At 46.5% G+C, this 11,299-nt stretch overlaps 4 protein-coding genes across 6 annotated transcripts; 2 read left to right on the plus strand and 2 right to left on the minus strand.

The window, feature by feature from the left end:
* Positions 1-1,046: 1,046 nt before the first annotated feature.
* Positions 1,047-2,501, minus strand: LOC6553232 (pyridoxine/pyridoxamine 5'-phosphate oxidase). Its single transcript, XM_001979190.3, has 2 exons — positions 1,724-2,501; positions 1,047-1,272 (listed from the first exon to the last, which is right to left on the minus strand). The coding sequence occupies exons 1-2, from the start codon at positions 2,426-2,428 to the stop codon at positions 1,204-1,206; spliced, it is 774 nt and encodes a 257-aa protein (XP_001979226.1). The 5' UTR covers positions 2,429-2,501; the 3' UTR covers positions 1,047-1,203.
* Positions 2,434-3,688, minus strand: LOC6553231 (pyridoxine-5'-phosphate oxidase). 3 transcript variants are annotated; one of them, XM_026975731.1, is made up of 3 exons: positions 3,576-3,688; positions 3,455-3,514; positions 2,434-3,390 (listed from the first exon to the last, which is right to left on the minus strand). In XM_026975731.1, coding segments are annotated over exons 1-3 (741 nt in total). In that variant the 5' UTR covers positions 3,577-3,688; the 3' UTR covers positions 2,434-2,710. The 3 variants fall into 3 exon arrangements, with proteins under 3 accessions (XP_026831532.1, XP_026831533.1, XP_001979225.1); XM_026975732.1 differs by having other exon boundaries at positions 3,455-3,533; positions 3,630-3,687; XM_001979189.3 differs by having other exon boundaries at positions 3,455-3,536; positions 3,630-3,687.
* Positions 3,689-4,308: 620 nt separating this feature from the next.
* Positions 4,309-9,333, plus strand: LOC6553229 (arrestin domain-containing protein 17). The gene is made up of 5 exons (XM_001979187.3): positions 4,309-5,092; positions 5,736-6,088; positions 6,188-7,049; positions 7,180-7,359; positions 8,346-9,333. The coding sequence occupies exons 1-5, from the start codon at positions 4,978-4,980 to the stop codon at positions 8,477-8,479; spliced, it is 1,644 nt and encodes a 547-aa protein (XP_001979223.2). The 5' UTR covers positions 4,309-4,977; the 3' UTR covers positions 8,480-9,333.
* A 312-nt stretch (positions 9,334-9,645) lies between these two features.
* On the plus strand, positions 9,646-11,133 carry LOC6553228. The gene is made up of 3 exons (XM_001979186.3): positions 9,646-9,763; positions 9,871-10,638; positions 10,704-11,133. Exons 1-3 carry the CDS (start codon positions 9,646-9,648, stop codon positions 10,886-10,888), a joined length of 1,071 nt encoding a protein of 356 aa, XP_001979222.3. The 3' UTR covers positions 10,889-11,133.
* The last annotated feature ends 166 nt before the right edge of the window (positions 11,134-11,299 follow it).

Genomic DNA, 11,299 nt, shown 5'->3' on the forward strand with positions numbered 1-11,299 from the left:
AGTTCTCGTGCTCTCTGCATTTTCCGTGAGAGAGCCGCAGAGAGATTTGCAGAGACAGAGAGAGAGCTAAACACAAACGCTCTGTGCGGGAAAAGCCGAAAAGGGACGAAACAGAACGAGCAAAACAAAACGCCGAGACGAAGGATAAGACAAAGCGCAGAGCAGGACAAAGTAAACAGGAAAGCTAAAACGAACCGAGGAAGGAAGCGAACGACTAACAGAGCGATGGCTACGATTACAAAGGAGTGCAAAGGCAAATTTGTAGAGCGGGCGGAAAATGTGGGTGTTGGCATGGTGGCACGGTGGCATGTGGGCATGTGGGCATGGCTTGGAGGCGTGCGCTTTTCCGGCCTTGCGCTTTGGCTTTCACTATTTGTTGTCTGTTGTCACTGCCGCTTGGCCTTCGTTCCCTGCACATCCACATCCCTGTACAACTCATCCATCCGACCATCTATCCCACATTTCCCGGCGGGCATTACTCTTTGCGCTCGACTGCACTCGCCTATTTATTTTATTAAATTTTCACGTGCCCACATCCACGCCCACACCCACACACTCGTGCACTCGCCTGCAGTGGGCATTTGCAGGACCCCAGGACATCCAATTAGGCGGCTGCGAGCCGTGCTTTTAATGCATTTGAAATGCGATTGAGGGCAAGCTGAATGAACTAACGCTTTCACTTAAATGCAATTTGGCAACGATCTGTTAACTACATAAGCTCCCTTGACGGCAAATCAATTTACCTTTTCAGCCCGTTGAAAACGGATAGAGAAGACCGCACACGGAGCACAATAAAACATTAAAAATCACACATATACTCGTATTTGGTTTACAAAAATAAATAAATACGCACCATTTCCTTGTTTTATATTTTGCAAGCCTGTAAGAAAATAAACGAAAAGAAGGGAAACAAAGAAAATTATACAAATGTTAAGCAGCACTTAAAACAAAACCTTAATTTTTCCATTAAAATTAACTTTGAACTTAAAAAAGGTGTGTCTATTACATTAAATCGAATCTCTTAATTTTCTTAATTTCCCACCAGATTGTTAAGTAATACTACTTATGAATTTATTTCACTTTAGATTTAGCAGTAATGGCAAAAGTACGCTACACGTGGTGGTCATAAAGATGACAAGGGGACTACCGGGTCTTGTACACAGAAATATTTAAAGCCGAATCAGGTACTTGAGTATTTCCATATCAATTTTCCTCACAGGAATCATAGACCCAGTCCTGCCTTTCAGCTTGAACGGTCCCCACTCTTGTGCCCTGGAAGAAATAAATTTATGAAACAATATAATTCACTTTTAGTAGTTTAGATATAGCAAGAGAGAGAGCGGTCTTTTAAAGTTCCTCGACTAGCAGACACCCCTTACCTAGCCAGTCGTAAATTCAACAAAATGCAAACATTTTGTGGGCGTGGTACAAATTCAAATCTGATTAATTAATGAGTAAGTATTCTCAACTGTCGCTTTCATAGTTTCATGCGAATTAGCTAGAGATACTAATCCGGTATATACTTATGTAAATACTCTATATATGTACTTACTTTACTAAGATAAAGAGGAATAACATTCATAGTTAGAAATATAAAAGTTAGTGTTATGGCAGGGATCGATAGGTTATACGATAATATTTTAAAGGCCTATCTACTTTGTCTCCGAATCTTAATGCAATAAAAGCTTTTGAGGTGCAACACTTATGACTTGGACCTACATACCCTGGGCATTTCAAGACAACGACGAAATCGCACCCGAGTCCTGCCGGCCTTCTCGCCGCTGAGCATTCCGAACTCGAAAAGGCTGGGCGTAAGAATAAAGCCTCCCCAGTTGTGCGGCATGTGGATCTCCTCCGGCTGCTTGCCAAGCCAGGTGTTGAAGCGCTCCCCGATCCGCGCGAGGAACCCGGATCGGGATTGCCAGTCGGCCGCAGCGTATCGTGGTCCATGGGTGATGCTCATCTGGATATGGCGCGGGAATCGGCGGAACTGGTCCCGAGCCTGCTCCTCCGTTAGCTGGTGGGCAGATCCTGCTATGCGGACACTACGCATGAGCGGCGCCCAGTTGAAGTGCAGCGACACGTGCGGATTGGCGCTAATCTCGCCCGCCTGCCGACTGCCCAGGGTCGTGAAGAAGGTGATGCCATGGGCATTGACCTCCTCTATGCTGGTCAGGCGGGTCACAGGCTCACCGGAGTTGTCTACCGTGGCCATGCAGGCTAGTCGAGGCCGCACCTGAGGCGCCTCCTTCTGGGCGGCCATCAGCCAGTTCTGGAAGATGACGTGGGGCTCCTCGTACACCCGGTGCTCCTCGCTGGCTATACAGCTCACCTGGTGGGAAACGTGGCTCATGTGCTGCGCAAAGCGGCTTACTGATCCTGTTGACCAAAGCGTACTCCACAACTTTTGTACCGAAACAGACGACATAGTAATTTTCGATGTGCTTTACAATTTATAACAAACTGCCAGGGAACGGATTAAAAATGCTTATGCTGCTTGTTTAACTATAAGTTTAGCCAGTGCTTAAAGACGTAAGTTTTATGGCAGTTAAACACGGTCATATTATAAGCTGCGAACTATATATTATCTTTAGCTAGTATGCTTTCAAACCGAAAAGGGAAATTTAACGTTTAATTTGTATGTGGTAGTTAACCTTGTAATTGGAAGACATTTTCAATGCATCTGCAGCTGAGCTCCAGTTCCCAGTACCTAAGGAGCCAGCCGTTCGTACACCCAGCCATCCTCTCCCTTGTGGACCAGTTTGCCGTCGACCTCGGATTCCACTCCCCCACCTCGTCTAAAGCGGATGCGATCGTGGAGCCGATCGGTCTGGCCCTGCCAGAACTCAATAAGGTCGGGACGCACCAAGTAGCCACCCCAGTTGGGCAGCGACACCTCGCCATCGGGACCCAGTTTCTCCTTGATTGCCGCCTCCACGTCGTCCAAGTAGCTGCGCGACGGAATCCGCTGGCTTTGCGGACTGGCAGCGGCTCCGATTTGGCTGGCCCTAGGTCGCTGGTGGAAGTACTTGAGCGAGTCCTCCGCCGTGATCTTCTCAGCCACGCCCTCGATGCGGACGCTTCGCCGCAAGGGCAGCCAGTAGAAGGATATGGCTACATGGGGATTGGACTTGATGTCCTCCGCCTTGCGGCTTCCGTAGTTCGTGAAGAAGGTGAAGCCCTCGGCGGTGGCTTCTTTGACCAGCACATAGCGGTTGGAGGGCCTTCCCTCCGCACCGACGGTGGCCAGAGCGGCGGCATTGGGCTCCAGGATCTCCGGCGTCTTCAGTGCCAGCTCCAGCCAGTCCCGAAATACGCAAAAGGGATTCTTCACCTTGATGTCATCCTCCAGGAAGGCGTCCTTGCGCTCACAGTACTTCAGGCGCAGGGCTGGTTCCACGGAGTTAAAAGCATGCCATTTACTGGAGCATATTGTGTTATTGGGGCTACCTACCCGAAAGTGGCACCTCCGAGGCACCTTGGCTCATCCTGCGAATCGCCTGCAGTAGGTTCACTGTGTTTGTGGGGTTTACCTGCTGATTATTGCCAATTTCACAGATAAGAGCTACACGTACTTATTCAAGGGCAGATAGGGTCAAGCCTTAGCTTTTGTTTAAACAATAACAAACCGGCGAGCGAATTGAAGATATTAGAATATACGTCTGTGCTCTGTGTGGCCATACTGCGGCTGACTAACGGACCTAGAACGCTTTTCCAGCTCATTTTTGGGGCATGTAGATACGGTCCGCCAATGTAAGCGGTAATGTTAGTTGCATGTTATTTGCAAGCTGTTTACAGAGCTAGAGGGCGCCAGTGTGAATGCTGGTTTTGGCGCCAGGTGCCGCACTTGGCATTTTTTTAAATCCTCAATAGGTGGCAACGCTCTCTTTCGTTGGCAGATGGCACCACTGAGCAAATAGTCTTTTGACAATAGATGGAGCCTGGGGGAAGTTATTATTTTATCAATAGGTGGCGCCCCACTCATATTTCATTCTGCCCACAGGTGTCGCACCTATCATAATATTCAGCGAGTTGGAAGCGATTTCAAGCCAAAGGTTGCAAATTATGTGTGATTTGCACTTTTTTGCATTAGTTTTCGAACGCCAGCCCGAAAATAGCATTATTTGCATCAAGGCTGTCAACCCTGCCATTGCGATGGGAACAAAAACAAACAGCGGCAGCACGTGTGCGTGACTCTCAGCTCGGCGCTTTTCTCTGGGGTTGCTGTGCTGGCGAGCCGCAGGTCCTGTCGGCTCTGCCGAGCGACCCGAGTACGTACATCCTACGCTCGGCTGCGGGCTTGGACTCCGCTCTGGGCGACATGGTGACATGCGGGTAGAGCAAATCCAACACGAGCGGCTGCTGGACGTGCTTGCTGTGAGCTGCGAGCGAGTTGAATCGAATCGAAACAAATTGAAACGCCAAAAAAGGAGCTCAAGCCCGGAATCGTTGCGATAGGCGGACAGCAGACGAGCAGACGAGCGGACAGACAGACTGACAATCAGGGGGCCAGAGGAAAACACCAAGTATAATTAATATGCCACGGCTGTGCTAATGCTGCGAATAGTTCCGAATTTCCATAAGTGATTGCCCCGTCGGCTGAGTGCGTGCAAGGAAAAGTAGGTTACGGCAGAAGGAATTTTGAGGTCGGACGGTCTGTGGCTCGTGGAAAGCGTTTCAAATTTTTCGTGTGCATGTGTGTAGGCCGCTGGGTGCCGAGAAAATGCAGCGCGAGTGCCACAAAGGCAACAAAGGCAACAAAGGCAAAGTGCAAATGGCTTGATGACATATAGCAAATGAACGAAATAGCCCATTTCCCAAATTCTTCAATTCATACCTCCAGCCAGCAAGGGAACAGTGATATTTTTACATCTGTGGTCTGATTTTTGCACAGGCCGCAGTAACAAACACACACACACAGACACACCTCTAACACAGACGGACTGACGGACACAACCGACAACTATATAGCAATATATGCCCATTGAGTGCCTTATATCATTTGATAACAATCCACAAGGTGTCTACTATGCCGGACAGGAGCTATCCGGCGTTGTTGATCTCAGCGTCGACGCCACGAAGCGCATTAAAGGTGAGCCCCCTAAGGTATACTACGAAAACGCTGCCCATGACTCACGGGGCGTATGAGTGATGCGGTCACTTGGCTTTCGGTGCGGTGGGGCGACTCGGCGACTCGGTGCATTTAAATGCACGAAGGCCACCAGCTAATGGCAATATTAAAATGTATCTCCCCCCGGACGCCGATTTCAACGTGCTCTACTATTAATCGTTGCTCCTGGCGCCCTGCCCCCAAAAATATGTGGCTGTTGTGGCTGTCACTGTGGAATATCCCGCAGTTGTTGTGCTGCTCTTGGCATGCCGCCATTTTCAGTTATCCATGAACTCGTTAAAGGCGTGGCTATTGGTTAGTTTTTGTTTTGTGGGAAAGCCATTTGCACGCGGAAAATAGTTGACTAGACACTTTGAAATATTTTGTATCGCTTTTGAACTACCTTTAAAAGGTATCATAATGTATATCATAAGGTATCATAATAACTACCTAGCACGTCTCTTTCGATACATTTCTGCATTTTGTGACATAAAAGAATTAGTTTATAGCTACAGATGATTCAGACATACGAGTATGTCCTAAGTTCAAGTCCATAGGTCTTGAATTTCGGGCCTGCAATTCAATTTCGCAATCCTTACTCACAGCGGGTGGGGAATCCTTTCAGGCATTCACGTCACGGTCAGCGGCTATGCCAAGATACGCTGGATAAAAAAGGGATATCCGCGCGACAGCGAGCGCGCCATGTGCCGTGCCTACCGATCGTATCTGTCCTCGCGGTCCTACGTCCTCGGATCCTGCGCGAACAACTCGAGCATCGACTGGCCGGCCGGCGAGTACTCGTACACCTTCCACGTGGTTCTGCCCGACAATCTGCCCACGTCGTTCGACGGCAAGTATGGCCAGATCCACTACGAGATCATAACGACGATCGAGAGGGCCGCTCGTCACCCGAAGGTCTTCAAGCTGCCCTTTACCGTGATACAACCGCTGGACCTGAACGCCGATGCCATTTACAGGGTAAGTGCTTATTCGGCTTGCCAGCGCATGTAGGTTTAATTTATGATTGGCTTATGCTTATAAATGGCCAAGACTATTGCTAATGCACTGGTTTCCCAGGTTCCCCTGGAGATCCTCGATCGAAAGCGCTTCTGGAGCTTCTGCTGCCCCACAGGCCCGCTGACGGTGAAGTTCTCGACGCCGTACTGCGGATATGCGCCCGGCCAGAAGATCCACTTCGTGCTGTACATCAACAACGAGTCCTCGATCGACATCACCGCATGCGAGGTCAAGCTGAAGCAGGAGGTGAGCTACGAGTCGCACGATCCGCAGCACGAGTACCGCTACGACAAGCACCTGATTGCGCGGAAGCAGTTCGGAAACGTGCTGAGATGGTCGAGGAAGGTGTACCGGGGGTATCTCGACCTGCCCTCGATACCGCCCACGTCGGTGAAGCCCACGTGCCCCATTAGCGTTAACTATTCGATTAAGATCATCGTGAACCCCACGGAGTTTCACTGGAAACTCAAGCTGAAGATTCCGCTGACCATCGGCAGTATTCCGATCATGGATGGTCCGGAGGCCCTGCTGCGATTCAATCGCCAGCAGCAGCAGCACCAAGTAGTTAGTCAAAATTTACAAATTTCGACGCAGCGGCGCCAAAGGGATCGGGATCGGGATCGGGATGGGGATATGAATCCGGATCGCGGAAGAGATGGAGATCGGGACCGCACAAGTGCCTCAGTTCAGCAGCGACGTATCAGCAGCATCAACAACAACAACAACAATCATGGACGCCTTGTGGGCGGACTACTGCCGACCAATAGCAATATGAACATGAATATGATAGTGAATGCCAGTCCCACGCCCACAAGCTCCACGCCCTCATCAACGCCAACAACTGCCGCCCTCAGGCCAACGGCCATGCCAGCGATTTTGGTGACCAGTGATAGCGATAATCCCCCGGACTATATACCCATGAGTAAGACCAGCGAATACCTATTCCGCCTTCCTTCCCAAATTGAGCAATCGGGTTGAATTGAAACTGTTGTACTCAAATACATCAGTGTAGTTTGTGTGCTGTATATTTTTGTAACACTCGTTTCTTTCAGTGCCGCCCTCGTATGAAGACGCCATGGCTCTGAGTGAGAAGTTCAGCGATGACACTGAGTTCTTGACCAACGTTAGCATGAGCAGCATTTTGTCCGCTCAGGCTGATGTTACTACAAGTGAGCCCTTTAAGCCGCGTTATCCGGTCTATTACGATTATGAGACACCGACCATACCGCCCGGTAGTGATGATTCTAATGAATCCGACACATAAAACCCCATCAAAACAAAAACCAAAATTGTTTACCAGAAAACAAAAGCTAAAAATGAAAAATGAACCAATCAATTGAATGGCTGAGTGGCTTTTTCTATATTCTTTTTTATCCCCTTACTTAAAGTAGTTAGAGAATTTTCATAAATGTGCTACGTTATGTTCAAGTAATGAGATGGAATGCGAAGAGATGGAATTCATTCAACTTTGTCCGCCTAGAACCAAAGAAACTGCATTTCAACATTAATATTTGTACTTGTCTGATAAGAAGGATTTCATAACCCATTCATAACCCATCTGAATTATAAGGTTCAATGATGTCCTTGATCCGAGTGTCTGTTAAGCCCATCTCACTTCAGTTGAATCTCATTACTTACGTGTCCATATCATTTTAATGAATTACACTTTATTCCTATTATAAAAATTGTGTATCTAAAATAATTGCACGTTTTATTGCATTACCCTGTTATATATATAATTATAGAAGAAATTTTTACGAACATAAATTAATAAAAATTGTTTTGTTATTCTTAATATATAATTTATCCATTACCTTCCATAAGTACATGTTTGTTTTTATTACATTTACTATACATTAATTACGAATTAAATTTGAAACCAAAACGAAAAACTTGTATGCGCCTGAACCAAAACATTTATCAATTTAAATTATATCGAGCCGTTCGCTGCTGCTTTATTATGGCGCCTTTTAATGTTTAAGACGAATATATTTATCAAATACCAATTAAGAACGTTTTATACATTTTCAAAGCTTATCTCAACTTTTTCTACTTTCCTAATATGCATTTCTCTGCTAATTAGACGTAAGCCGAGCAGCATCACTTTCAAAATGTGCTTAACTTGTAAATCTATTCTCTTGTTACCGCCCAAAACATGCTACATTTTGTACGTCCATTCACGACCCCACCACCTTTTCCTTCGCAACTCGAACCGTAGAGACGCTCTACGATGAGTCCAGTTCCCGACTGCGTCTCACACTCAGCTGCCAGGACTCGGCGGCACCGGAAACGGATGAGGAGGTGACCGCGAACACACGAGGAGGAAAGTCTCTTACCTGCGAAAAGAAATGAGGCTTCCTGGGACTACACGGTACGAAAATGCAAACCAACAACATATTTAATCGAAATCAAAATACTATAGATTGGAAAATTCAACGCAATGTGCTAACATAGTAGAACTTAAGTCAGGGCGTAATTTAAAATTGGAAATGGCGAATCGAACACTTTTTTATAGAGCCACAGCAGAATGGGATATATTTTGGAGAAGAAAGCTGTCTCAGCTAAAATGCAATTTGAATATTTAATTATTTTATCCGCACTTTCTTCTATCAGCCCTCTTGCAAGGTTTTCTCTTCTAATCCTTATTTCCCCTTTTAAACTAATCCTATGCAATTATTTTTTTAAGTACTGCAAATTGTAAGCAGATTGAACTTACAACTTGAATCAGTGGTCGCTGGCTAAATATATGTGAACAACGTAGTGAGAAGTTAGATTAAATCATTTAGCCCGTAATGTTAACAAAATCTGCACAATTTTACCAAACGGAAAGTTGAAACTAAGCGCGAAACTAACATTTTCCAATATTGAATATTGTATTTATAAGTCTGTAAGAATTTACACTAAATATTAGCTAAATTGTATTTTGTTTTTTATTATTTTAAATCAACACATCATCATTACTTTAGCTGTTTAAACGAAATATTGTCCAACAATTATATACGCGTATAAAAGTCTCCTTTGCCCTGGTTTCCATACCAGCGATTACATTTAGATTGTGTTGTCTTACTACTCGTGTATACTTTGTACTTCCTCTTATTTAAGCGACCGTCTAACCAGCAATCACATAAGTCTATTCCTAAGTCTTAACTGTCTTCAATTCGATTTAGCCGACTCAATAAAGCGAAACAAGCAAAATATATTACGTATACCCAAAAGCTGTAGTCATATTTACATCCTGTATTCACACCGCGGCATTATCAGCAAGAAATCTCAGTCCGCTGAGCTGGACCATAAAGCTAATTTAAGTATTTTTATCGCTGCGGCCTAAACAGACTGCGGGCCAAGTTAGCAGTAAAGCAGTAGCCATTTCCCATTCAGACGACTCGTGTGGAAAAGTTTTCCAGACTTCCAACGGCTTCGGCTGAAACCTCAAGTTGGCACAGTCACTTGTTTGCCGTTCGTTGGCGAGGTCGCAACTGGAGTCTCAGTCGTAGTAAATCTGCTGCATGCCACTGAAAATGCCAATAAATTGTGAATTCAACTTATCGCGTGCCGCTGCTGTTTATTACACCGGCGAGCGAGTTTCGGGTTCACTCACTGTGACAGTCGCCGGGAAAAAAAATGCCAAATTAGAGGGTAAGATGCCATTAGGCAAATGAGTTGGTTTAGTGATTAGATAGGCAGAGTGCTGCAGATAGAGGGCAATCTGTTGTGCTGATCTTGTTGTTGTACCCATTCGACAGGCGTGAGTGTCACTCTCCACGGAGTCTCGACGGTTCACTGGCGGGAATCCCTGCGAGGAGCGCCGGAAATCGAGCACAATGACAGCACCGGAAACCTGGAGTGCGCCAAAGTGGATTACAGCGGCAGCAAGGTGCACGTAAATCAAACAAAAAGGTTGACCGAAGCCATTCGCCTGCAGCCTGGCACCTTCCCACTGGGTGACTTCGAGTTTCAGCTGCCTGAAAACCTGCCAGCCAGCTGCAGGCTTCCCTTTGGCAGTGTGGACTATGTGCTGAAGGTCGTACTCGAAAGAAGGGGCACACATAACAAATGCTTCCAGCAGCGATTGGTGGTACGCAGGTGTCTGGAATTCGGCGATCTCAAGCCCCAGTACCTGGAGACTTCGAATGTGGCCCTTGCACTGCCGCGAAGTGTGTTTGTGCCGGGCCAAAGTGTGAGCTATGAAATCTATGCCAAGGATGCAGTGCAGGACTTCCTTACCCGCTTGTGCAGCCAAATCAGCTACACTAGTCAGCGGCCAAATGCCAAAACCAAGACCAGGACACAAGTGTTGGCCGAGAGCTCGGAACTGAGTGGCAGTCTTCGGCTGCCCCTTACAGCCCCCATTATGAGTGCCTCAGATCAGCTGGAACACATACAAATCAGTTATTACATTGAGACATTCAACTTCCCGAATGCCCCAATCAAGCTGCCCATTTTCGTGGCCACTGCTGCACCCCCCGTAAATTCTTCTTTGGAAGCGTCCGAACTTTGCTTCGTAAATATGGGTAAGTCCACATGTCCCACGGATCCCAACAATAGGGCCACAAGTAATTAATTATGGCCCCTCTAGCCCTGAGCCACGGCGAGCTGCTTAGGCCAGTTAATCAGTTTCTGGCCCACAGCTGTTCCCGGGAACTGGACGGCTTGGCGCTGAACAAACACTGTGAACGCATCAAGTTGCTCAAAGGCCCGAAGAGAAAACAGTCGTACGTGCAATTAGCATTGAAATTCTTTTTTAGGAAAGTGCTACCCTGACACGTGCCGAGTCTGGAATTTCAGTGCAAGCTACTGAAAACTGTAGAATTCTCTGTAATTGAACTTGAAATGCGTAAGTAAACAAACGAATGGGTTCGATGGTTACTATTTACATAAAAAACTTAGAATTCACCGCAATTGAACTTGAAATGCGTAAGCCAAACAAACAAATGGATGGTGGAACTATTGACTAACATGTAAAAACGTTTATAGCTTTTACTACCCAATAAAGTTGAGCAAGCTATTGAAACATACTTAAAAATGTGCAAATATTGCCCTCCTTCTCTGGGAGCATCGCATTTTAGGCAGCCTCCTTCCACCCAGCCAACTGGCACGCTCTCATTATCGGAATTATGCATGCCGGATTAATGGAGTGAGTGCCCAAATAATTTGGGGTCCTAATTGTGCCAC

This window comes from Drosophila erecta, unplaced genomic scaffold, assembly GCF_003286155.1.
Source record: "Drosophila erecta strain 14021-0224.00,06,07 unplaced genomic scaffold, DereRS2 tig00000000-arrow-pilon, whole genome shotgun sequence".
Taxonomy (NCBI): Eukaryota; Metazoa; Arthropoda; class Insecta; order Diptera; family Drosophilidae; genus Drosophila; species Drosophila erecta.